The sequence below is a fragment of the Acartia tonsa genome, chromosome 12, assembly GCF_053477335.1.
Source record: "Acartia tonsa isolate MP-2025a chromosome 12, ASM5347733v1, whole genome shotgun sequence".
Taxonomy (NCBI): domain Eukaryota; kingdom Metazoa; phylum Arthropoda; class Copepoda; order Calanoida; family Acartiidae; genus Acartia; species Acartia tonsa.
The window spans coordinates 23,767,187-23,795,178 of record NC_137271.1 but is presented as its reverse complement, the minus strand read 5'-3'; the positions used below and the strand labels follow the sequence as shown (position 1 = coordinate 23,795,178).

The window sequence follows — 27,992 nt, the reverse complement described above, 5'->3', positions numbered from 1 at the left end:
TTAATTTCTTATGTCAGTTAATTTCTTAAAGCTTTTCTATAATTAGGATTGGTCCATCTGTCCCTAACTAATATGTCTTTTTGTTGATTTAGACAGTTAGCATTGTCCTATCAATTTCAAAATTTGCAGGATGATTCCTATACTTGTTTTTTTTTACAATTTTATAATTATGACTAATTTATAATAGTTACCAAAAAATCTGTATATTCATTTAAAATATTTACCTAATTGACATTTTTTTGTATTACATACTTATCCTTTTCCATCTGATTTTTGGAATAATGATTCTTTAGAGCAACAAGGTACAATGTTATAAGCAAAGCATCTTTATGAAATTTATACATATCGGATATAAAATTTTGTCCTTATACAGTATCCCGCATTTAAGCAATTTTGAAGCAAATTCATGTACAATTTTATTTAGACTTACAAATTAATGATCTGCTTATTAAATTCTGACTCTATACAATATCTTGTACTTTGAGCTGTTTTTAGAGCTTGGTTATTATGGATGTTGTCATCCTTATTTATCTGTAATACCTAAATGAGAAAAAAAAATTTCCATTATTTACATTTTACAATTGCAGTATTTGATTTTGGATCGAGGAAGTTTTATTACTTATTTTCAAACCTAAATTTTGTTTTCCAATAAAGCTAATATTTCTTTTTAAACTACTAGCGGCTTCGCCCCTAGCCTCTAGGGGCTTTGCCCCAAGAGGTAATTAAAGAAAAAAAAATAATTACCTCTGGAGATGCCCCGCCAAATTTTAAATAATTTTTTAAAAAATTGAGGGGGGAATTTTTCATTTTTGGGGGGGTTGGGGGTGTCCCACCCCCCAAGAAAATAGCCTAAAACCACCACAGGACCAGTAGGTATTTTCCCTGAATAGTAGAATCCGATCGGTTCAGTGGTTATCGAGATCTTAAGGGACGGACAGACAGACGGACAGACAGACAGACGGACGGACAGACATAATTCTACTTTGTATTATAGATTAAAACAAAACAAAATTTTATACATATAATTTTACTAATGCGAAATATTTTACTGTAACTATATTATAAAAAATCGAAAAATATTATAGTTTATTTCATGTTTATGTAATTATATACTGAACTGCAGTATTAGCTTAAATGGTAGCGTGCCTGCTTGCTGTAGGCAAGGTGTCGGGTTCGATTCTGGGCCACATTGTGTTGCAGTTGATGCCTTGGAGCATCTCTTTACCATGCACCACACAAAGGTCGTTTCATAATTAGGTTAGTTGTCTGTTCAAAGTTACAATACCCAACACCCATGGGTGATAGAGTTACACATTAAGTTAGAATGATTTATGATGAAACATTATAACTGAAGAAAAAAAGGCTTTACAGCAAAGAAGGTGTATCAACTTTTTTTTTTTTAGCTAGCCGGTTCTTTTAGTAAGTAGTAGATGTAAAATTTTTCATAGAATTCAGATATGCAATCGGTTTTTTTGTAGACCTCTTATTTTTTAAGTAATTTAAATTTTAAAAAAAAAATAATTAAGTCGGTTTTAAGGTACTAAAACGCAACAAAATAAAAGAAGAAAATGGCCAGTAAGTACAAAAATAGTAAGATCTTTAATTTGACACCTTACTTTTAAAATTCTGTTGAGTAATTATTGAAAAAATCTATTTTTTTAACCTCGGTTTAATAAAAACTTTAGACCTAAATATTTTCTCAAACAGACATAAAAAACATGGGTTCATATATACCTTTAGAATCGGAAAAATATTACGAATCCATTGTAAGCAAAATTGAAAAAAAGTAAAAAAATAAACAAATGGCCAATTATATTTTTTGTTCAGGCAACACTATTGTCTTCCCTTTTTTACCCCCTCTTTACCCCCTTCCCATTTTTATACTCAATTCAAGAATTAAGACGTTGCCTGTATAATATAATATGATATTTTCATATAATTCCTTTTATTGTAGTTTATATACTATATTGTAAACTTTTTTTTCAATTTTGCTTACAATGGATTCGTAATATTTTTCTGATTCTAAAGGTATATATGAACCCATATTTTTTTACCTGTAAAATGATAAAATTAAGTTCAGAGTTTTTATTCTCGTGGGTTTAAAAAAATCGATTTTTTCAATAATTACCTGACAGAATTGAAAAAGTAAGGTGTCAAATTAAAGATCTTACTATTTTTGTTCATAATGGCCATTTTCTTTCTTTTTTTTTGTTGCATTTTAGTACCTTAAAATCGACTTAATTTTTTTTTTTTAAACTTAAATTACTTAAAAAATAAGAGGTCTACAAAAAAACCGATTGCATATCTGAATTCTATGAAAAATTTTACATCTACTACTTACTAAAAGAACCGGCTAGCTATAAAAAAAAAAGTTGATACACCTTCTTTGAACTAAAAAAATGCAAAACGAGCAAAAAAATGGTGTTATCTTACCTCATAAGGGCGGGATTCTACTTGGATTTTTAATTGATCATCTAGAGAATCCAGAGAATTATCCGCTTTTAATGGGATGCGATTTACCATTACCTCATAAGGGCGGGATTCTCCTTCGATTCAGGGATAAGGGATAGGAAACCTGGCCATTAATTAGGTCCCGGCCTAGATTCTAAAGGGATATTGCAACTTTTACAAATTCCTATCAAACTGGCGGACGCTCCCAAGTAGCTATCGCTCTAAACCAATAATAATCGGCCTGTTTTGTATCAACCAATCACCAATTGGCGGATGAGAATATAACAAACCGCGGCAATTTTAGAAGCAGACAATTCTAGAAAAAGTTATGATTTGTCTGCTACTAAAAAATAAATAAAATTGGTGTTAGATCACATTAGCTTTATTATTAAATCTGCTTAGAGTTAAACATTAAAAAAGGGCCATATAGAAAAAACAAAAATAACGAGATTATTTTTTGGAAAGAAGGTAGCTATGAATTTTCATTTGGTAGTTTATAAATTAGATGTTGTATTTTGAATTTAAAAAATTTAACACGGAATTGATACAACACCTTAACCCTAATATTTGTACAATACAACACAGTACAAATCTATCATTACATAATAGTATCCAAAGAACTTGATAGAATGTTACTTAAGTGCATATTAATTTATTTATTTTGAATTTTAATTAGCAATGAAATTTTCAAATAAAATTTCTACTCATTAATAAAAATGTAAATAATACAAACTAAAATCTGTCTGAGGGAAACCCAACGATAGCTTTCTGACAGTTCAAATTACCAAAGTAAAAGATAAAAAAATTTTGGGAGAGAAAAAACTTCATTTTAACAAAAGCCATTAATATATAGGTTTATAAAAAGTAATGTTTTTTACTTTAAACTAGCTACCTGAATTTGATTCTATACTTTATCTACACACACACACTGCTTTTTCATTAGCATTTATAACAAACTACTGCGCCATCCCAAAACTGGTTCATTAGGCCTAGGCTTGAAATAGGCCTGAAATAATATTTTCCTACGTTTCCCATCCCTTATCCCTGCTTCGATTTAGTTGATCATCTAGAGAATCCCAGGGAGAATCCAGAGCAGCATCCACTTGTAATGGGATGCGATACGCTAACACCATCAGACAGAGACAATCAACCCTTTGATTGCACGACCTTTGTCTGAGAAGTCCTAACTGTGTATGGTAATAAGTTGATCCTTTTTAACGGCCAAGGCATTCCCCTTAAAATAACTATTTATGTTGTGCACCTGATATAGCAGCAGTATCACATTTTTAACGTCTTTAGTTATGACAGGGTATCAGGCCAAGATTCGAACATATTACCTCTTTGACGACGAGAGGATGCGCCACGCGTTGAGACACAGTTTTTTTAATGTTACATAATATTTGAATAAATTTCCTAGAAAATATATAGAAATAAACATTAAATGGTATTGGAGATATGATTAGGTAATTATTGCCTATTATAAGCATTTACTACAATTTTTATATTCAGTAGAATCTTTATAAAGCAAAGCTTTTTATTATCTAGGTTATGTCCGTGTGTCCGTAAGTTTAATTAAGGCATTTTAGAATCTTGCTACTAATGTTGATTCCTGTTACAGAAAAGCATAGTTACTCTAAACTTATTCCCAGAAATCCGTATGTCTATTTAAAATATTGAATATTTTTAGCTTTTTTGCATGATTAAACATTTATTTTTTTGAATATTGATTCATAGCTTCTTAGATATTATGTTATAAGCAAGGAACCACTATAATTAGGTCATAAAATGTAGGTATGTCCATTTTAAGCATCCAATAAGATAATTTTGTGATTTACTTTTTGTTAAAACATTAAAGCCATACTATCTAAATTCATATTTCTATAGTGTTTAATGTTAGTTTGACTCACTGTTTGATTTATAGCTTTGCTTTTATTGATGCTATCATCCTTGTTCATATGAAACTTACGTAAAAAGTAATATTATATAGATATAAAATTATACTGTATTGGATATATAATTATCTAATAAAGGCTTGTTAAAGACCTTTACTTAAATTTATTTTTAACCATATTTAGTGGTTTTTTTATTATCAATATAGAATTTTATTAATTGATTATTATTAATAAAATTCTTATTAATATCTTAAGGGATGTGACAAGAGAAGATAAATTGATGTTCATTACAAATGATGATAAACAAATATGCCCTTGTACAATGTACAATAACATAAGATTTTGACACTGATAGTTTCGACCATACAATAAATATTTGATGAAGGTGTCCAAATTTTTGAGCCAATGAATAGATACGTGTGTTTAAATTGGATACCAATAACCCATATCTCCCTCCTTAAGCATAGCCCATAACCAATACTAAGCTTCATAGAAATTATGAATGGATCAGATCAGCTTTTTGTATGTTTCTAATTTATAGAAGAACTGATTGCCTATAAAGGCCTCTATGGTGAATTAAGTTGGGGAATCTTTTTTTTCTCTACCCCAAAATATGACATATGAGAAGCTACATTATAAAGGAGAACCATATTGGTTTAGCGGTAAGTGTGATCCTTCTATACAGACAGACTCATAAACATCCTGTTACTTTTATATAATCCTTATACTAAAGTAACAGGATGTTTGTTTGTCTGTGTGTGTATCTGTGTATCTGTGTGTCTGTACCGAAGGATCTCGCTAACCGCTGAACCGATCGGGTTCTCCTTAACAGGGTAGATTCTCATAGGTCCTGGGAAGGTTTATAACTATTTTGGGGGAGGGTACCACACCTTCCCAAGAGAAATCACAATAAAATCGAAAAAAATTGAAATATTCCTGCCGCATAGTGTCGCTGGCGTATGAATGTCTCTACGTAGCGTAGTTGCGCTGCGTAGATACATGAATTTATTATTTAACAGCTGATTGACCATAGACAAATCATTTCTTAAATTAGATATTTAAAATAAGAATAAAACATTTAAATGCCACTAGAGGCCTCTAGGGGCGTAGCCGCTAGTAAAATATATTTTATTAGTTTATAATTTTAATGATGTATATAAAAATAGACTGTACATTAGAAAACCTCAGGGCCCAGGATTTATTCTTGCTGGGGTGCAGGAACCTGACCTTCAACTATTCTCTCTCAATTTAGCTTCTTCGAGGCACGATACAATAAACGTAGAAACTTAATCTTTTCGTAAGTTTTAAGATTTATGATTTTAAAAAACTTTCAGCTTTTTTTTAAGGGTAAAGAGTAAATTTTTAAAACTTTCAAATTATATTGTAAGGTATCTGATTTGATGTCTTGCAAAGCCCTTTAAGTGTTATATAAGAGTAAAAGTCAAAACTTTGTGAGAAAATACTTATTTAAATTTTGATTTCCTAATATAAAGTTTTTGTAATCTATAATGATTTAATCCCATGGAACTTTACTGTAAGTATACAACAATGGATATTTTATTACTTGGATCTTACACCAGATTATCATGTACTCTATATAATAAAGTGAAACTTGTAGCGGGCTAAAATAACGATACCAACAATCCACCGCCATTTTTATCCCATCCCCTCTCCTCCTACTGATTGAACGAACTTACCAATAAACGAATTTTCTGCTAGCAATTTAAATTGACTAGTAATTTTTGTCATAATATCCACATATATTCTACATACATTTATACAACATATGCCTAAGTAATTTAACCATTTATGAAACGTCTATTAACAATATTAATTTATCTGTATAATGATAATTTGTATGTGAACTACAAAAGCGTATCAACAAGGGTAAATATCCAATCCAAGGAGGGAAAGTACAATTTCATGATAAAATAATCTAAAACCCTCTTTCCCCTCAATGTTTACCAGCTACTAAAACATATCTATAATACAAAGTAGCTTGATGTCTGTACATCTGTCCGTCCGTCTGTCTGTCCGTCTGTCCCTTAAGATCTCGGTAACCACTGAACTGATCGGATTATACTCTTCAGGGTATATACCTATTGGTCCTGTGGTGGTCTTAAGATATTTTCCTTATCCCCCCCCATTTTTTTAAAAAGAATTTGCTAAAGATTTCCTTGGTCCTTTTACAAATTTTGCTTAAAATTTTTTCTTTTAATCACCTCTTTGGGCAAAGCCCCTAGAGGCTAGGGGCGAAGCCGCTAGTGTTTATGTATTGCTATTTGGGCGAAGATTTTATTTAAGAGAATAGTAAATTCTATAAAGTTATTAATAAGATTCAAGTCAAATACGCTTATTAGGTCAAACTGTTTTTTTTAAATATGCGTTTATATACCATGTGTTTGGTCAATATTAAGAACAGTTAGACTAAATAAGCGCCTTTGACTGGAAGTTTGGTCACAAATTTATGGAATATTGCAAAAGCTACTATTCCCTAATTCAAACAACTGTTATAAACATAGCCAGTGGTTAGCAAGATCTTAATCTAAATAATAGATAAATAGATAGACATCCTGATACTTAGTACATTAGCAAATTATAAAAGTGAACCACGAATTATACTAAAGATTCTATTATAGGATGCTTTTAAAACTATTTGTTAGGAAGAAAACTTATAGGGAACGGGATAATAACAAAGATTTTTGCAGAACAATAAAACTAGAAAATCGATATATTATTACTTGGATGTTGCACCAGATTTCATATACTCTTATAAGTCACAGCTGGCTATGTAACTATAACCCCATCCAATATATACCCCATCCCTCATACTGAATGAACGATCTGACCAATAGATGAGGTCCAAATTAGCAACCTAAATTGACGACAAATTTACCCCTATCAATATATCCATGTATACTATATCCATTTACCAAATAAACAGTTGTACAAACTTTGATTTAGAATAGTTACTACATTAAAAACGTGAATTGGTTTTTTTTGACAAACTACTATGTTCCTATTATTGGGTATTTAGTTAGTTTACCATAATAACTTGGATATGAAGGTAATAATAATTTGTATTTTTACAAATGAATAATAAATGTATGGATATAAGAACACAGGGAGGGAGGTGACATTGGGCTGTTTATTACTCTAGTCACCAAATTTTATAATAACCTTTTCTTAATTGTTGGCTCAACAACTTTGGGGACTTTAAAGGAATTTTGATTGAGTGTTAAAATGTTTCAACCACACATTGTGATCTCCAGAAGTGGTTATTTTGTGTATCACCATGGGGGATGCACATAAATTTATTGGCAATTGTCTTATCCCTTTAGATCCATAATAAGAACAACACTTTAAGTTTATTTTCATTCATTTTTTTAAGTCTTACATTGAAGAATTATTAACTACAAGGCTTGCCGAAGAAATGTTATAAGATGATTTGGCCGTATGAAAAAAAAATTTTGCTAGAAAACTCATTAATCAGAAATAAACAGGGCCTACTTTAACATGAGAGGTTAAAGACTAAAACAAAACCATACTAAAGCACTGAGGGTATTTAGTATGGTTAATTGACCATTCTTTTGTAGCCAATATCATCACCAAAAAAAAACGTTGTAATGGTTATTTAACATGCTTCAATATTCTAAATTAGAAATCAAACAATTAGTTCCAGAAATTTTGAACAATCTAAAAGGTCCTTACTACCTAACCTGAAATTGGGACAAAATTCCTAAAAATATAAGACAGTTAGGGAGTTGAATCCATTTTTATAGAAGCAGAAATATAATCTATGATTATGGTTTGGACCCTCTAAAACTGTAATCTACCTTTCCACTTTCCCCTCTCTTGGTGAAGATATCTTCAACGCCGATATGATTTTTGAAATGTAAGATTCTACTTTTCCTTCTCTTGGTGAAGATATCTTCAACGCCGATACGATTTTTGAAATGTAAGATTCCACTTTCCCCTCTCTTGGTGAAGATATCTTCAACGCCGATACGATTTTTGAAATTTAAGATTACACTTTTGCCTCTCTTGGTGAAGATATCTTCAACAAGAGAGACAAAAGTGGAATCTTATATTTCAAAAATCGTATCGGCGTTGAAGATATCTTCACCAAGAGAGGGGAAAGTGGAAGGGTAGATTACAGTTTTAGAGGGTCCAAACCATAATCATAGATTATATTTCTGCTTCTATAAAAATGGATTCAACTCCCTAACTGTAAGACCTAATGGACAAAGACATTTGCCTTTTTGCCTAATCCAAAATCTGCAGGGCCTGTAGTACTTTCTATACTTTAATCATGCAGGACTAACATAACCTAATGCAAAACAACAACATTAGGATTTTTACTGTTCTTAATCTAACTATATATAAGTTAATACTATTAATTTTTAGTTCAGGGGTAGATATTATCTAACTTAAATAAAACTGTTTAGATTTCCAAGGTTGTCAGGACTGTTATAGTCTTGATAGCAACAGTGATATTTGTGTATCAATTCTGCTATGCTGTACAAATGCTGCTTGGTAACTCCACTCAAGATATCAAAGGTTTAAATATATTTTAATTTTTGTTTGTTTATTTCATTCAAAACCATCGAAATAAGCTTGATCTTATTATCTATCTTATTATCATCATTACTATGTATAAGAAAACAACTAACAGATTAAACTCTTTTGAAATCACTTTGTCTGTAACTTGAAAATGTGAGTTTCTCAGTTGCTATCTATGATAGACAACTGAAATGACCTGTGTTTATCTAAAAAGTCTACACATTGATTTTCCATCTGTCTGTCGTTTAGGCTTTAAAAAATGCTTATTTTGGCCTATTTCTTTTTTGTTTTTAGGATAACTGTTCGTCAATCTATGTTTTTTGTGTTAATAAAGAATGTTCTCATCCCATTTTTATTCTTAAATTTAAGTGGTTTTATTTACAGATGAAATCAAGTTTGAAGATATTGAGAAGCCTATGATATTGATCTGTCCATTAGACCAATACAGAAAAGATAGATTGAAAAAGAATGGATATAAAAAAGGAAGTTTTGAGCTCATTAAGGTAATATTTATAAATTTTAACATTACTGAAATAAGGTAATTAACATACTAATGGTTGATCTTTTAGATATAATGGTCCTAGTCTGGTTTAACTTTTACCATGTGTCAATTGTTAGAGATGATGAAAATCTGTACCAATTAAAAGTTTATGATAATAATTATAAAATGGCTATCCATGAAAGAGATTAGATACACCCCAACTCAACCTTTTGACCCATGCATTGCTCTAACACTTATTTTTTGAATTAGGGTTTCAACAGAGATACGAATGATACTATCAACTGGTTTGGAAATAAAACCAAAAAATTTGAACAGGTAATGTATATCAATGTAAGCTCAAAATTTGATTGCTCCTCTGCAAATAAATTCATGCACTCAGGAAATTAGCTTAAAGCCAGTAAGTATTTTTCATGAAAAGATTAATTGTTCTCAAGATCTTAAGCTTTAGAAAGATGGATAGTTGGATTTACTGATGTAAAAGATCAATTTATTTTTTGCTTTTTAATTATCGTAGATAGTTAAATCCTAATACACTCTCTATATTCTATTCCATTCAATAAGATTCTTGATAATGTACTTAATGAGACCATGATTGGAAAGATGAAAGTTTATCCAGGAGGAATCAATGGGGTAAGCACTATTTATTACAAGAACATAATATAACATAATAAAAAGTACAAAAAAAATTTAATCTAAATTTAATAAATGTTTTAGAAAATGCTACCTATCATGTTCATTCCAAACATTGGTCGATGCAGGAAAAGATAAAAATTAAAGTGCTTAGACTGATATTTTTGGCCAATAATTTGCAAATATGCATTCAAACATTTATATTTATTTTCAAATAAATTTTAGGCATCAAAACAAAAAGTTTAACTTACACTAAATATTATCCTATGCCTAGCTTTTTTATTTTTATTATTATTGCTGTATTGTAGAAAGATAACTGAATACTCCTCTAAAGGATTTAACATTCAGATAACTCACAAACGATTGCCAACTAGAATCTATCTGATTGATCAAAGGTTCATCACAATTATGCTCTTAAAAATAACCTATTTGTTTTATGTTAATTTATAATTAATTCAAAGCACGTTACATTGCAAAAATTTGGTGTAAGTAAATATGCATTTATTTAGTTTTATGTTTTTTTTTCAAATAGTATGATGTAAATGATCATTTATTAGCAAATAGTCAACTATTTATTTGATGCTAAATTTCAGTTGGAAGATTTTCTTCTGGCAACTCAATTATATTGTTAGTTTTTGTAGATAACTTAATTAAATGTTAGTAATGTGAATAAATTGTTGAATTAAAAAAAAACCTATCATTGCAGGAGGTCATGGTATTTTACTCCAAAATATACCAGCCATGTGGGAAATCCCATATACATTCCTTCTGGATCCCAGTACATGCAAGTTTATTCTGTTGATATTGAGCTAAGAGATCATCTCAGTTTAGGTCAATATTGTTTTGTTCCATCTTTTGTCATTCACTTGCTAAATTATCAAACTCCAGCAAGTAATTACCTATGAAACTCTCTATCATAAAATTTAATGGTATTTATAGTTAGAGTTCATACCCTAACCAACTGATTTTCGTCTGTGGTAACTATACTTGTAGGAGAGACTGAGCCATGTGAAACGTACAAGGAAAGAACCTTTGCTGATTGTGTTGAAGATAAACTAAAGGTACTCTTCGTTTCTTATTGTTTTAGAAAAAAAATTATAAAATGTATAAATATTAAGGAATTTGTTTTTGGAAACAACATTTCTTGTGTGCCACCATGGATGAGCAAAACTGATCAGTGTCAGGAAATTTTAATTGATTATTGATAAGGAATTGAATTATATACAGGGTGTTTCAAATAAAACTGCGTTTTCCAGTTTTGGGAAACAACTAGTAGGAGTATGAAAAAAATAATTATATATTCTTATTTTCTATAAAAATATGGATCAATTTTATAAAAGGTGTTTTTTAATATCTCTTAAAACAATAGCACTTTAACTAAATTCTAAAGAACCTAAAAAGCACTTTGCATGTAGGCAAAAAAAGAAAATATGTAAAAAATCTCAAATGGGGACATTGATTTAACCTTTGATTAATTTAATATTGTATTTTTCAACCTATATGTTGCAAAAAAAAATAAGTTAATTGTATTTAATTTGTCACAGATTTAGGATCAGGCATTTTTAACCTACATGTACCTAACAGTACAGCCACATTTTTAGAGATATCGAAAAACACCTCAAGTAAATGTTATGTACATTTTTACAGAGAATATGGACCTATAATTATTTTTTTCATGCTCCTTCTGGTTGATTCCCAAAACTGGAAAACGCAGTTTTTTCTGAAACACATTGTATAAAATGAGATAAATAACATATTGATATGTTATTTACATGAATTTAGAACATGAGTCATAATCTTGATAAGATTCATTATAGTACACCAGGTAAATTAGTTAATTTGAGCCGTTTGTAATATTTGACAACACTCTGTAATTGAACATCAATTATCAAGTAAAACAGGAGCCTATACAGAACAAAACTGCTGTTGAGTTCTTTTCTAATGACTTCATAAAAAAGGTAGGAAACTGTTTAGAACTGTATTATCTTTTAGTAATTAATTTCTATTATTTCATCAGATATACAGTCCAATGTGGTATTTTCAACCAACCAGCTTTGCCGAAGAAGCCTGCATGAGACCTTGTACTGAGACCACTACCAGAACTACTGAACTTGTTTCTACTATTTCTAAGTAGGATAAATATCACTGCCAAAACTGTTGGCCTTATATCAATATCAAATTAAGATGTATTGCTTGCATAAAAGGTGGTCAAAGCTGACATAATATTAACATATTATTATTAATAATTTCGTGAAAGAAAACAATATTTTTTTAATACAAAATTTTATGCTTTAGATCCTTTACCTACACAAGAATAGATCTTCAATTTAACCCAAAGGTATTTTGTTATGAATCCGCCATTGCCTTTAAAAATAAGCCAAATGTCACAGTCATGAAATGTTTTATTGACAATATATATCAAACTTATAGCCACAAGCTGCTAATTAATGTGCAATGCAAATGTCAAAAATTAAAGTAAGCTCAATAAATAAAATTTGCTTATTTTCAGATAATATGATTCTGAACCATAATAAAAAACATGAATCATATATTATCTTCATTCAAAAATATCATACCATTAAATTATTACTTGGATTAGGCCAAGAGAATAAATATTATTCCTATAATTGGCTAAAAACCTTATTCTCCACTAACTAACTGCAGGTGACAGTAATCAGAAAGGTTTGGAGCTACACAGCATGGAACTTCATTGTGGACATTGGCAGTCATTTAGGTAGGTTTCAATAATTTTTTAGACAGTCAGTAATGATTGATTAATACTTTTTGCTCCTTAAACATTATAACTCTTGTTTAGACTTTGTCTGTGCATGTCAGAAAATTTCAAAATAGTATTGTAACCAACTTTTTCAGGACTTTGGCTTGGACTCTCAATTGTTGGCATATTCGATCTGATTGGTGAAAAAATGTTATCTTGCTTTAATGGATTTAGATAAATATAAAAGATTTTGTGTTTATTTTTTCAATCTTTATAATTAAGTAACAGTTTTTTATCAAAAGATCTTGCTAACCACTACACTGATTTCATTTTCATTTGCAATGTAGCTTCTCATACGTCCTGGGAAAGTTTATAAATATTCTCAAAGAGAAATCGCCAAGTAACATTAAACTTATTGTACTTGTTTATACAAGTGGGCAAAACTTTTTATTTCAACCTACAATTGATATATTGGTAGAGATAACCCCCCCCCCCTCCCCCTCCCACTACTACAAGGGCCCTTAGAAGCCTCTAGCGACGTAACTGAAATATATGTATGTACGTAAAATATGTACCAATACAGAGATTGGATAATTGTCAATGAATGCTATTTCATTATAATATATCTACATTATTTAAAGCCAGATTATCCAGAATTTTAATATTTTGTAATGGATAGATATTAGGACAGTGCAATTGGCAATTAATTAAAATTTATAGTTCTAGCTTGGTGTTCTTAAAAACCTGATTTCTATTAAAATCTAATAAACTAGCGGCTGCGCCCCTAGTATCCAGGGGCTTTATACTTGAAGGGTTAGAGAAAGGAGAGAAAATAGCCTAAAACCATCCCACCACTTGAACTTGAAAAATAAAATAACCCAAAACCATCCAAAGACCTCTGTAAAATTCTTCGGTTAGCCAGATCCTTCACTACAGACAAAAAAACCTTATTACTTTATATATTGGATGTTAACAGTATATAGGGATCTAAAAACTATATTTCACCCAATGATATGCGCAGTTTTATTAAAGCTTTACTTCCGGACCACTCCTTCCTACAAAAAAAAGGTTTTCAAGACCATGTTTAAATTGGTTTATTAAAGACTATTCATAATTAGACAATGACTTAATCATTATTAATTATTTTGACAGGGGTGTGTTGGGAAAGAGGAGACATTGGACTGTACATTTTGAAAATATTAAAATATGCAATGATCTTGTTTTTTGGCTCAAAAACTTTGGATGTTTGGTTCCAATCTAGTTATGTCCAAGCATTTTGATTAATAATTTTAATCTACAGATGGAGTGATATTTGGATTTTAGCCATGAGTATGAATAGTTTTTCATCTATCCTTTCATTCCTGGTATGTTTCAGAAAAATATTTCTTACCTTAAATAAATAACTTTCCATTAATCTTTATATTTAAAAAGTTAAGGAGGAATTTTAGGTGATTAATATGGTCATGGTTAATTTTCATGATTAATTATAATTCATAAATTTTAGATCTAGTTATTGCAAAACTTGTGAAAAAATAATCCAGACTACTTGTAAAACTTGCTGTTTATAATACCTTATAATAAACATAATGATAATAGAGGATTTTATTGGATATGACTACTTTAACATAGTTTCCATGAATATGAAATTAAATTTGACTCATTCCATCACACAATAACTTCATAATTTTTTTGCTAGGTACCATATTAAATCATAAATTTTAAACATGTAAAATATTTTGAAATATATCTTTAATATATCAGTAAAACTAATTAATAATTTACATGTCTTTATAAAAATAATGATTCTTAGGTTGTACATAATTGTTATAAATTGGCATGTTAAATATATCTAATTTGTTTGAATATCAATGACCTGTTTACAAAAGACATGTTAATATGGATAATAATTTAAATTTGTGCAAATTTATTAAAAGTAGAAAATAAATTAGGGGTATATTCTATAAATGCATACCTATGATTTTAAAATTTTATAAATACAATATTTTTCCTATTATAATAATAATATAAAATTATATAGCATGTAAAAGCAAGAAAAATATTTCTTCTAAACTTGAAATCCAGCAAATGTGACTAAAATAATACTTTAAACATTTCTTATTTTTTTCATACAGATTAGAATAATCACTAGTTTTGTAATATCTTATTAATTGTTATATTAAACTTTGTTATCAATTAAAAACTTATCACTAATTTAGCATACTAAAAAATTGGCTGTGTAGATTCCTTTTTTCATAAAGATTTTCTGATAAATTTTACACAAAAATATGCACAAAAAATGGACCTGCAAGACTAGTTTGATAAAGCACCACTCCTAATTATTGCATAAATTTTTAAATAAATCATATTGATGTATTGACTTTTTAAAGTCTAAACTTAGTTAGTTGGTCACAGAATCAGGAAATTACAACTTTGTAAAGAAGGTAAAAAATATTTGGAATGTTATTAGAAAATAATATTAGTAACTTTAAACCTTAAGCACCTAAATAAAATGAATAATATTTTGTAAAATTTCTTTTTTGTCACTTTAAGTAGTATTCCAGTTCTTTACTGTATGATTTTTATTATGAATAAAGAAATGATTACTTTTTTTAGCTTAACAATGTTCAAATTTTTGCTTTTCTTAACATTCTCATTGGCAAATTCTCAGGAACAAAAGTCTGATAATTCCTTCAGCAATTTATTTTCAATGTATTGATTCTTAAATTAAGATATTTATGTTACTATGGGCCTAGATAACTTTACTATGTCTGTTATGCAATGTTTTGTTTTTACTTTAATCAGTTTTGTTTCCTCATTGAATTTTAGATCTCTTAGGGTAAGTGGCTAAGGCTTCTTCTATAGGCACTCTTATCTGTTACTCAGGTTGCCTGTATTTAGTGCTTGATAATCTTTTGTAATGCAATAAAGAATGTTTGAAAAGAAGTATAACATTTAGGGAGTTGAATCCATTTTATATAAGCAGAAATATAATTTATGATTACGGTTTAAAAAATGTAATCTACCATTCCACTTTCCCCTCTCTTGGTGATGATAGTGGAATGGTAAATTACGTTTTTAGAAGGTCAAAACCGTAATCATAGATTATATTTCTGCTTATATAAAAATGGATTTAACTCCCAAACTGTATGATGTACAATACTCACAAGAAATAGGAAAAAAATATAAGCCCAATCAAGCATAGATAAACATTGATTTACTTTCTAGTAGATATAGCTTTGGTTAATAGTTACATAAATAATCACTTGTTAAAAATTTTTAATTATCAAATTTGTATGAAGGTCAAGTTTGCACATTACAAGGTAATTTGATTAATTCAAGCATTTCAGAAAGATCACAAGGTCTGATATTAGAACCAAGAACAGTATCAAACTTATAAATATATTACATCCTTTTGACCTCATACACACTCATAACTAAGGTATTACTTTCAGAAACAACAGTTTTTGTTATCTTCTGTAACTGATTTGGTGCAGATTGGAGATGGCTTTGATAAGGTAATTCTAACTAAATTAAATTTTTTACTCCTCATTATAGCTCTTATGGGTTATATGCTTCATATTTGAATGACTGTGTAATAAATGTTATATTTGATGATCATTGAAGAACTATTTCTAATTGCCTTAATAAATCTTATTGAAGCAACATTTATTGAAATTTTAATTGCAAAAGTCATTGATCAAAAGTGAAGAAAGTTGTATAAATTATTATTCGGATTCAAAATTACAAAAAAATATAACATATGAATACTTTTCTTACCTGTTTTTATCTGTAACATCAAAAAACAAAAGGGATAATTTTTATACTTTCCATTCTTTAATCTATTATATCATCAATATATCTATAAGATGAGTTGCAGCTTGGAGTGTTTAAAGGTACCAGGGTGTGATGGATTCTCTTTAACAGTAAGAATTATTCTTAGATTTATTGTGTATTTTTAAAATCATTTATATTTAATAAAAAAACTTTAGAGTACATGTATTACTAATTATATGAATGGATGTTTAGTTGAATATGATAATAACATTTATTAATGTATAGTAAGATATATAAGTTTTCCGGAATTTTAAAGTTAGGGGGAGATTTGAAATCTGCATCAAATTTTGAGGATTTTTTATAAAATTCGTTTTTTCTATAATTCTTTATCTAAAAGCGGAAATGCAAATTTGATGCGGATTTCAAATCTCCCCCTAACATTAAAAATCCGGAAAACTTATATATCTTAATGTATAGGTGTAAAGTAAAGTTCAATAGCCATAGCTTAATATCTTATAACTATTAAAACATTAAACACACTGTTCCATCTAAGGCCTTCAGCTAATATACAATAATAATATTATAAAATGGTAAGATTGAACCAAAATATTTTATGAAGATAATTAAGTTCATAGCTAAATGTCAGTATTAATCAAATAAAAAGGTCTCTGATAGATATGCATTATTGTTGGCAATCCACCTTATAAGGTTAGATGAAGCGGGTAGTGTTCTCATTTAGTTTTAATAGTCTTCAGAAGCAGCTGAAACAGGAAGGTGTCAGTTAAGAACAGTATTTTGTGGAGGAGCTGATCCTTTCAATGTTACAGAGCCAATGTTCAGCAAAGATTGCAGAAGTAGTAAGTCTTTTACAAAATCAAAATGAAATGTTATGATATTTATATATTTATTTTAACCTTTGGGCTTTTTCTTGCTGGTTACATAGTGTTCTTAATGAATGATTCATAACAGCTTAATTGACCTATTTAAAATCAAGAAAATTATTAAGATTTTTCAAAAATTTATGCATGAATTTTCATTCCCTTTCAATCTAAGGTGGTAGAGATAGGAAGCTTTAAATCAAGAATGCACATTTTAATTTCTTTATTGTTACAGGAATAATAACTGTAGGTGATCATCTATTTGCTGTAGACACCTGGTCAGATCAGGATTATATCCAAGAGGTTGGTAAATTGTTTCGAACTTTCTCATTTTAATCAACCAAGATAAGATTTAATTTTCAATAGCATGGACTAATATGTAATTGAAAAAATATTTTATATATATTTTTCAGTTTAATGGTGTAAAGTACAGATTTAGAACATTTTATCTTTTGGATGAGCCAGATACTAGGCTAAAGGTTGGAAAGTAAGTTACAGATTACTTTTGCAAACTGTGTCATTTTTTTGTTTGGAGTCTAAATTAAATTGAAGTAGATAAAAATGATAAAGATTGGTAAAAACTTTGAACCTTCCAACTAACTCATCTCCCCTAAAATAAAAAGTATGAGACATCATGAAAACTTAAATTGTTGATATTAAAGAAAAAAAAATTCATGAAGAAAAATCCCTGGATGAAGTCTTTGTTTTAAATTCCTAAGTATATCTTCCCCTTCAGGCTAGAGTGAAAACTGCAAACTTTTTTTTATAAATATGTACTATTATTTATTCTTTTAATGTTATATTTTAGGGAGGGATGGATGATTGAAGGGAACAGTGGTAAAATTTATTTTTAAAGATCATAAATATTCATAAAAAAAGTTTTAAAATCTAAATTTAGTATTATTTGTATCTTTGAAGATAAAAAACTATAGGACAAAAATATTTACATTTTTGTAATATTTAGCCTTATTTGCATCGAATCAACTCATAAACTTTCCTGAATATGCTACCCCTAGACCAATGGAATCTTGTGCTGCTGTATCTGCAAAGTTTTCTGGTGAGTATTTTTCTTATTGTAAGGATGCAATAATTTTAGTTGCCATCTTAATTACTTGAATATGATTGCAATTATCTTGATATTTTGTAATTGAACAAAATGTATGGTTTTTAATCAATATTAATAACAATGTTTTTAGGTGACTGCAGTCATTCTGATGTCAGTTTTTGGGTACAGTAAGTAAAAAATAGAATGTTAGTCTGTATAATATAAGGATCTCATAAATGTAGATGGTAACTTCATGAAGGTCCAGAAATGTTATAAATATTGTTAGGAAGATAAACTTTATCCACCTATGAAAACTTGTCCCTAGAAAATATCATTTTCAAAAAAAGTCTATCAAAAGTTGCGAATTTACCTCCTTGGTTGAAGAGATAACCCCAATGTCTGCTAGATCTTAAAAGAGTTATTATTTGATGATATATAGTTACTTTTCTTATCCAAGGAGGGAGGTGACAGGACAACTGATTATAAATACTATTCCACTGTTAATGAGTGTTATCTTCTCTGCAAAAACAATGATAAATGTGTAGCCTGGTTGTTTAAACCAGATAATGGTGACAGTAAGTAAATTTTTGTTAATATTACTAGTTCCTAAATTGAAATTATATGAAAAAGTTTATATTATGTGCTTTAGCCCAATTTCCTTTCCACCCACCTTTTCATTTTCACATTTAAAGTAAAATAATCCAGGCGGGTGGGGGTTAGATTATTTTGTTCTAATAATGCATTGAGAGGAAAACATCAAAACAATAAGATAAATACTTTTTTTCCAGAATGTGTCCTTCTGAATTACTATGATGAAATGTATAAGTATCCTGGAAGAAAATCAGGTTACAAATATTGTGCTAAACTTGAACCATTAACTACTACTACCATAACTGTTTCTACTGTAACGAGTTCACCAATAACATCTACAACAACAACAACAAAAACTACTACTACAACAACAACTCCACTACCATATTGTCAAAGTAATGATATTAATTTTATAAAAAAAAATTTAACAGATTATTTTCTTTTTTGTTATAAACTTAGGGAATTAAACATTTCCTAGATCATTTATTAAAAGCAATAATATTAAAAAATTTTAGGTGGTTGGATTAGAAATCCAGTCGCAGGTAATAATAAACAACTACAACTCGTTAGGAAGGTGATTGTCTCAACCATGACACTTTGGTTGAGCTTGACTTCCGAATTAGCGGGAAGTTCACGAGATCAGTTGGCGAACATACAAACCCCCAATACCAGGAACCATCAAGTTTCAACAGCAGGTTTGAATATAGATTTATTGATGAAATTATTTCAAAGTCCTGAAATTACAAAATCAATTAGTTCATAATTCCAGTTATTTATAACCACGTAATCTTAATTGCTTTTTAAAATCATTTTTCTCTACAGTTAAGAATCTTTGGAAACTTTGGCTTAAAAGGAAAATTATTTGGTATAATAAATCATTGTTAAATGCAAAAATAAAGGCACATAAAAAATTACTAAAACATATATTAATCATAATTAAGTTTCATGCTTAGCTGGCTAAAGCCTTTTTAAAACTACATATAATCGTCCTATACACCATTCTTCTTAATAAAATTAACAAATTCTACCTGAAGTTCTTATGGTTTCAAATCCCTGGTATACTAGGGTCGTTCACACACTATGAGACCAATGATAGGCCCAATTTTGTTCTCCGAAATCTTCACACACTCATATCTCTTTCAAAAGTGAAAAACGTGGGCGCATATAAACAATCCATGCCGCGTCTATTACTGAAGGAAAGTCAAAAAAGACGACATTTGCGCTTAATTTTGGATAATGATAAGGAATTAATTTCGAACTTGATAAACACAAAGCTTCCTCGAAAAGAGGTTAAGACACACCCCCCGTTTGAAAGTCAAATTAACTTCCTTAACGAGATTCAAGGTTTTTTGCGCTGAGCACTAGCAACATTTCTCACTAAACTCAACTCACCATAATCACATGAGAATGACCACATCCCGAAAACGTGACAATTTTGCTCCTAACTAAATGAAACCCCGTGAAATGCATACACAATATTATACTCCTCACTAGGACTCATAATACCTCACATTTTAGGATAGAAGGATGGGGATTGGTTTGTACCATACAATATTCCATGCACATGACAATCACAAGATCACATACACAATCCTAAAATAGATAATCCTATTAATCATGATGTTGTAATATAACAACTATACTAAATAATAATCATTTCATAATCAATAGGTAATAAATCATTATTAATAAATCAATAAGTACCTACGAAATCAGGTCGAAATGTAAACAAATAATGGTAAAATAAAACGAAATAAATCTTAGACAAGAAAATTAAGATTTATAGGTACTTAAAACTAAATTGGTTAAGCATCAAAAAGAGTAGTAAGAAAAAAAATTTTTCAAAATCCTTGGGCAGAAAGTTTTTCAAACTTAATGAATAAGAACTGTAATATCTTAATCAACAATAAAACTTTTTAATACTTAAAGAATAGCAAAATAATAATATCTTCGTTAGAATTTTCATCGGAATTATGAAAAAAAAATACCAATTTTTCTTTGTAAAAATATGAGACTTTAAATATGAATTTTCAATCATTCCTTGATCTGAATAAAAATGTTTTACTTGATTGAAATTCATATATAATTTTAAAAAAATCTGCTAAAAAAATACTTGATTTTTTTCTTAGAATAAATATCGAATCACGCAACCTCGACACATTTATTCCTTTTTGTTAAACTTTTCAGGTAAGTTTTATAATGAATTGTACTTTTGAAAAGAATTTAAACTCAATAAAATTAAATTTGAGCATATGAAATAGAATAAAATTTAATCGCATTTCATTTGATTCTTATTTTAGGCATAAAAATAGGCATATGAAAAATGTGGCTTTTTACTAAAAAAAATCTCAATTTCCATAAAATAAGAATCAATTATTGATCATAATTTTTTTTTTAATAACCGCTTTTATTTTAATATCTGCGATAAAAATGAAGGAAAGGTTAATTTAAAATATGCATAGTTTATCTTAAATTAATTCTGTGATATTCATATAAATAATAATCAATATTTTAATAATATCATACATCGTGTTCATTATTATAAATGCTTATCTCATAGAAAATAGAGTTTACATTTTTAAACATGAACGAAAATATATGTACCTAGGAAAATAATTGCTATAAAATACTTCACAAGGTTTAAAATTGTCCGAAGTCGCTAGGTACATATATTACTACGAATCTCTGCTCTCGGAATGAAGAAAAATCTTTACGCGTGGATTATTAGGAATCCTTGCCTCCGGAGTGAAAGAAAAACCTTTATTTGCTTACAAATTAAAACAAATATCTTGATTTTTTTTTCGATAATCTTTTTAAAATAATAATAAGAATATTTTAAACATTATCATAATAATTTTACATGTTGTGTTCTTTACTTTAATGCATTATCTCATATGAGAATCTGAGAAATAACATTTTTTAAGCAAACGTGAACCATGAAAAAAATACCTCGAAAAATAATTTTAAAAAATCTATTTTTCTCAATCTAAAAAAATCTGCAAAAATCATTTGGTAGTTAATACACACAACTTTTGCTTTTCGAAGTCATACTTAAAGAAACAAAATCTTTTAAAATCTGCTTTAAAAGTCTAAACAATTTTGTAGAATTTTTGTGCTTAAATATGAACAATAAAATTAGTTGAATAATGAATACTTATTCTTTACAGAACCTTTTAGGTTCCCTTCACAAGCTTAATATATAACTTGTATTATTTTTTCTTTAAAGATCATTTTCACACATAAATAGTTTATGTTGTAAATTAGATTTGTGGGGTTGGTAGACTTTCAATAACTTTCTGGCGGCAACACCCGCCATATTGCAGGCCCTTTACCCTGTGTCGGGCGGCCAGCCTGGCAGCAGCCAGGTCGATTCTTGATTCACAACAGCACCAACCTCATTATCAGAACCGGCTGCAACACAACCAATTTCAGCATCATCATTGTGAACAGCTACAGCCTCACCCGCCGTAGCAATGTTATCACCAGCTACGGCAGTATCTTTAACATCAGATTTGACTGCAACACAAACAACAGCGTCAACTGCAGAAATAACAGGTTTCTCAATAACAGCATCACAAGCAGAACCAACAGGTTCATCATTAACAGCTACGGCAGACCCAACCGGTTCATTATCAACAGCTACGGCAGTACCAACCGGCTCATTATCAACAGCTACGGCAGTACCAACCAGTTCATTATCAACAGCTACGGCAGTAGCAACCGGCTCATTATCAACAGCTACGGCAGTACCAACCGGCTCATTCTCAACAGCTATGGCAGTACCAACCGGCTCATTATCAACAGCTACGGCAGTACCAACCGGTTCATTATCAACAGCTACGGCAGTACCAACCGGTTCATTATCAACAGCTACGGCAGTACCAACCGGTTCATTATTAACAGCTACGGCAGTACCAACCGGCTCATTATCAACAGCTACGGCAGTACCAACCGGCTCATTCTCAACAGCTACGGCAGTACCAACCGGCTCATTATCAACAGCTACGGCAGTACCAACCGGTTCATTATCAACAGCTACGGCAGTACCAACCGGTTCATTATTAACAGCTACGGCAGTACCAACCGGTTCATTATCAACAGCTACGGCAGTAGCAACCGGCTCATTATCAACAGCTACGGCAGTACCAACCGGTTCATTATCAACAGCTACGGCAGTACCAACCGGTTCATTATCAACAGCTACGGCAGTACCAACCGGTTCATTATTAACAGCTACGGCAGTTTTATATGCAGATTTCTGCTGACCAGCTCCATAGTCAGCACTTGTACAGATAAAACCACTACCAAAAATGGTTCGCCACAACATAGACTGGCCCACTTTCTGGTAGGTTGATGGAAACACGTCAGGATGTGTATTTCCAATGATGATATCTAAGCCTCCACTAATATATGTAAATCTTTCTGGCGGCATCTTAAATATTTCGGCGGCGGTTTCCGGATGGACCGAGCGCATCTCGTTGCCACCTCCGAGGTTAGGCATAACAGCTGCCTCAAATTCTCTCAAGTTACCATCCCTGTCCTTCAGATAGAACACCACATTGCGGCAGGATGATTCACTACCGTCAGCAACAGAAATGTTTGTATATCTGCCGGTAGATTTCAGCTTCAACTTGCTGGACAACTTCTCAGACACAAGTGATAAATTTGCACCAGAATCAAACCTGACGGCGGCATGGCAGGCGCCGCCGCCAGGTGCTACAACTGGAACTATTTGCAGCAGGAAGGTACATGTGCTAGGCGCAGAACTTGATTTGTAGACTGTATTCACACTAGCACTAGCCTCATGCAACATACGACTATGATAACTGTCGTAATTATTGGTGCCACAGACACCAAGCTTATCCGAGTTAGATGAACGACGTTCCATCTCTCTAAGCCTTCGGTACATATCTCGTACTTCTTGGCGCAACTCCATGGAAATTTTAAGCACTCCCATGTCCATCCTCACCTTCTCAACGACGTCGAGGTTCCTGGCGACAGTGCTCGACCTCACGTCGTCTGAATCATTGTCAAGCCAGTGCAGAATTTTCGTACACTGCTCCAACGACGCATAAACTTTATCTGCAACAGTTTTCTGTTCACTAGCTTCATCCAGATCACGCTTGAACTTGCGCATCTCACTAGTCTCCACGGCAGATTTTAGACTTTTTATTAGATCAGATTGGTCCTTGACCTCACTAAAAATGTCACGAATTGATTTTAAATTCACATTTTCACATGAACTAAAACTTTGGCAGGCTTTTAGATTTTCATAAAACACTTTTATCTGTTCGTCAAACACCTCTAGCCTTTCACTGCCAATAGCGATAGCTCGCTCAATTTTCTGCTTTTTGGTTAGTGGCATATTGATTCACTAGGTAATTATTTCACAGAAAAATTGTCAATGTTTTTTGCATCAATACACTATATGCTATTGATTTATTGAAGAATGCTAACGCCTATTCTTCAGATTCTTTGAAGAATGCTAATGCCTATTCTTCAGAACCATTTGAAATTGCTTGTGCAGCGCCTTCAACCATCAGGTTATTTGAAATTTGCTAATGCCTAAACTTCAACCTTCACTTCTTTGAAATTCGCTTGTGCAGCTCCTTCAAACTCCAATCATTTGAAATTCGCTTGTGCAGCTCCATCAAACTTTGAGACTTTGAAATTTGCTAATGCCTAAACTTCAAACTTCACTTCTTTGAAATTGCTTGTGCAGCTCCTTCAAACATCAGGTTATTGAAATTTGCTAATGCCTAAACTTCAGGACTTTGAAATTGTCTCAACCATGACACTTTGGTTGAGCTTGACTTCCGAATTAGCGGGAAGTTCACAAGATCAGTTGGCGAACATACAAACCCCCAATACCAGGAACCATCAAGTTTCAACAGCAGGTTTGAATATAGATTTATTGATGAAATTATTTCAAAGTCCTGAAATTACAAAATCAATTAGTTCATAATTCCAGTTATTTATAACCACGTAATCTTAATTGCTTTTTAAAATCATTTTTCTCTACAGTTAAGAATCTTTGGAAACTTTGGCTTAAAAGGAAAATTATTTGGTTTAATAAATCATTGTTAAATGCAAAAATAAAGGCACATAAAAAATTACTAAAACATATATTAATCATAATTAAGTTTCATGCTTAGCTGGCTAAAGCCTTTTTAAAACTACATATAATCGTCCTATACACCATTCTTCTTAATAAAATTAACAAATTCTACCTGAAGTTCTTATGGTTTCAAATCCCTGGTATACTAGGGTCGTTCACACACTATGAGACCAATGATAGGCCCAATTTTGTTCTCCGAAATCTTCACACACTCATATCTCTTTCAAAAGTGAAAAACGTGGGCGCATATAAACAATCCATGCCGCGTCTATTACTGAAGGAAAGTCAAAAAAGACGACATTTGCGCTTAATTTTGGATAATGATAAGGAATTAATTTCGAACTTGATAAACACAAAGCTTCCTCGAAAAGAGGTTAAGACAGTGATAGATTCAAATCTTGGCCCAACACCATGTCATAACTAAAGATGATAATCCTACTGCTGCTATGTCAGGTGGTTGACAAAAAGTTAGATTATGGGGAACGTCTTGGCCCATAAACGTGCACAACTTATAACCATGCACAGTTGGGACAAAGTTTGATTGTCTGTTTGATGTTATTTAACATAATATCCACTAGTGGGCATTAGAGTATTGCATCCAAATACAAGTGGTTGATACCCTTGGGTATTGGGTGATCACTTTAAATCAAAGAAGAATCCTGCTCCAATTAGAAAATAGGTAAAACTGACCACAATCATTTTCAGGTGATCAAAATGATGACCTGAATATTTTTTTGTAGGACTTTGTTATGTATTGATAGAGAAAAATTTGACATGGGATGATGCTAGCAATGCTTGCAGGTTATTCTTTTTTTTTCTTTATATCACAGGTCTTTAAAAATTTATTAAATTTTTTTGTTATGATTAAAAGGGAGGGGGCGAAAGTGACACTTTTTGAAACCAAAACTAAAAGTCAAAGGAACTCAACTAAAAAAAGAGTTACAGGTCTGACATTTTGCATGGCAGTTGCTTTTTAGGGGTACAATATGGAACTGTGAAGAAACGGCGTCGCAACCGCCGAAACCCGCCGAGAAAAGGCAAAAAAAATTCGGCGGGAAACGGCGATTTTTGGCGGTTGCGCCGCCGTTTCTTCACAGTTCCATATTTTACCCCTATAAAGCAATGGCCATGCAAAATTTCAGACCTGTAACTCTTTTTTTTAGTTGAGTTCCTTTGTTTACTTTTAGTTTTGGTTTCAAAAAGTGTCACTTTTGCCTCCCCCCTTTACAATATAGAAGTCTAGCTCTGATTATTATATTTATTGGTTTCTTTTCATATCCTTAAAGATTCACCACTCATAGATATGGCTCAACATTTTTAATAACCTAGCATTAGAGTTTAAGCTTTGTAGTTTTTATAAACATTAATAAGAATATTTTAGCTTAATTGGCAAATTGATTCGATAACTTTCCTGAAAATTCAAGGTTTCTACCAATATCCTTTTACTTAGTACTTTTAACCATTTACCCTTGACAAATTATGCCTCAAAAAATAGTTTTCCAAAGAAGTTGATTTTTAAAATACAAATTTACAAGGAATTAGTTTCAACAAGATAACTTCATATGCTGGTAGGTAGCTGCCATTCAGCTGGCAGCACATTCTTTGTTCACCAACAAATACAACTAAATTTTAAATGTAAAGTTCTAAAAAAATCTTGAATATCCAATTACCAAAAAAACACAGGATGTGCACAACACACAAAAATGCAAAAATTGTCATTTTTGAAGGTTTCAAGTAAATAACTATTCCATGTTTTTTTATACCTTTTGATTCGGTTATAATATTGAGACATAGACTGTTTAGCAGCTGGCTGCATTTATAGTTATTTTTTATTAAAACGGTTTGCTTGTACTTGACCTAATACTAAAGGGTGTTAAAAAAACGATAGCTTCACTCTTTTCAAAATAAACCCTACAGTTTTGGTCAAAAACTAACATAAATGACCCAAATCATGTCCAAACAATGACAATAGAAAATATTATTGATTTTGATGTCTACTTACCTCTCCTGAGCACTGCAGCTCGAGTCCTAGCCCTTGTGAAGAATTTTTATTTACATGGAGATAAAAAATCAACAAATCGTCTTAAATACTATAAACCGTGTAGATAATGCTCAGAGTTTTTGATAGGGAGGCACCTTAACCAGGTTTCTAACTCAATCCTAGCCAATTTGGCATAAAAAAGACAGACCCATCAAACATTGATACATGACGGGTCTCTCTAGTTTTGGTGTTTGACAGATCTTTCTTTTTGATGCCAAAATGTCTAAGATTGTGCTAGAAACCTGGTTAAGGTGTCTATAGAAAGATCTTGACATGACCCATCCATCCCATCCATGCTAAACATTATGGGGTCTATCTACAAGATAAGATAAGTACTTAAGACGGTTTGTTCTTTTTTTTAAAGACAGAGCCTTCATGTTTTAATGTTTAATGGGTCTGTCTTATTTATGCCAAATTGGCAACGATTGAGTTAGAAATCTGGTTAAGGCGTCCATAGAAAGGTCTTTATAGGACCCATCAAAAACTCTAAACATTATGGGGTCTATATACAAGATTTCAAGTATTTTAGACAGTTTATTCTTTTTAATTTTATTACAAAACTGTAAAACTTTGTAATAAATTATGCACTCTACATGTAAGGAAAAATTCTCCACAAGGGCTAGGAATCGAGCTGTAGTGCTCAGGAGAGGTGAGTAAAAATAGAAATTTAATAGTGTTTTCTCATTGGCATTTCTTGGACATGAATTGGGTCATTTTTGTTTGTTTTTGACCAAAACTGTAGGGTTTATATTGAAAAGAGTGAAGCGATTGGGTTTTTTTTAACACCCTTT

General features: G+C 30.8%; 2 protein-coding genes and 1 long non-coding RNA gene across 3 annotated transcripts; all 3 read left to right on the top strand.

Moving 5' to 3' along the window:
* Nucleotides 1-8,761: 8,761 nt before the first annotated feature.
* LOC145333547 (uncharacterized) lies at nucleotides 8,762-10,225 on the top strand. The gene is made up of 5 exons (XM_080178711.1): nucleotides 8,762-8,903; nucleotides 9,291-9,409; nucleotides 9,658-9,723; nucleotides 9,970-10,038; nucleotides 10,123-10,225. Exons 1-5 carry the CDS (start codon nucleotides 8,870-8,872, stop codon nucleotides 10,174-10,176), a joined length of 342 nt encoding a protein of 113 aa, XP_080034837.1. The 5' UTR covers nucleotides 8,762-8,869; the 3' UTR covers nucleotides 10,177-10,225.
* A 1,735-nt stretch (nucleotides 10,226-11,960) lies between these two features.
* Nucleotides 11,961-12,992, top strand: LOC145333264 (uncharacterized). The gene is made up of 5 exons (XR_013884480.1): nucleotides 11,961-11,996; nucleotides 12,056-12,168; nucleotides 12,334-12,376; nucleotides 12,703-12,772; nucleotides 12,910-12,992. It is a non-coding gene; the product is annotated as an uncharacterized LOC145333264 (long non-coding RNA).
* A 3,011-nt stretch (nucleotides 12,993-16,003) lies between these two features.
* Nucleotides 16,004-22,323, top strand: LOC145333263 (uncharacterized). The gene is made up of 13 exons (XM_080178397.1): nucleotides 16,004-16,074; nucleotides 16,207-16,269; nucleotides 16,621-16,677; nucleotides 17,277-17,385; nucleotides 17,642-17,709; nucleotides 17,820-17,893; nucleotides 18,215-18,243; nucleotides 18,371-18,463; nucleotides 18,603-18,634; nucleotides 18,909-19,026; nucleotides 19,240-19,437; nucleotides 19,558-19,584; nucleotides 22,307-22,323. Exons 1-13 carry the CDS (start codon nucleotides 16,048-16,050, stop codon nucleotides 22,321-22,323), a joined length of 912 nt encoding a protein of 303 aa, XP_080034523.1. The 5' UTR covers nucleotides 16,004-16,047.
* The last annotated feature ends 5,669 nt before the right edge of the window (nucleotides 22,324-27,992 follow it).

What these genes read in the sequence shown, in the direction of transcription:
- LOC145333547 (XM_080178711.1), top strand. Translation starts at nt 8,870, where the DNA reads ATGCTGCTTGGTAACTCCACTCAAGATATCAAAG. An exon ending in CTCCACTCAAGATATCAAAG is followed by an intron (nt 8,904 to 9,290) that starts GTTTAAATATAT and finishes TTTTATTTACAG; the next exon opens with ATGAAATCAAGTTTGAAGAT. An exon ending in GAAGTTTTGAGCTCATTAAG is followed by an intron (nt 9,410 to 9,657) that starts GTAATATTTATA and finishes TTTTTGAATTAG; the next exon opens with GGTTTCAACAGAGATACGAA.
- LOC145333263 (XM_080178397.1), top strand. Translation starts at nt 16,048, where the DNA reads ATGAAGGTCAAGTTTGCACATTACAAG. An exon ending in ACTAGGCTAAAGGTTGGAAA is followed by an intron (nt 17,894 to 18,214) that starts GTAAGTTACAGA and finishes GTTATATTTTAG; the next exon opens with GGAGGGATGGATGATTGAAG. An exon ending in TGTATCTGCAAAGTTTTCTG is followed by an intron (nt 18,464 to 18,602) that starts GTGAGTATTTTT and finishes CAATGTTTTTAG; the next exon opens with GTGACTGCAGTCATTCTGAT.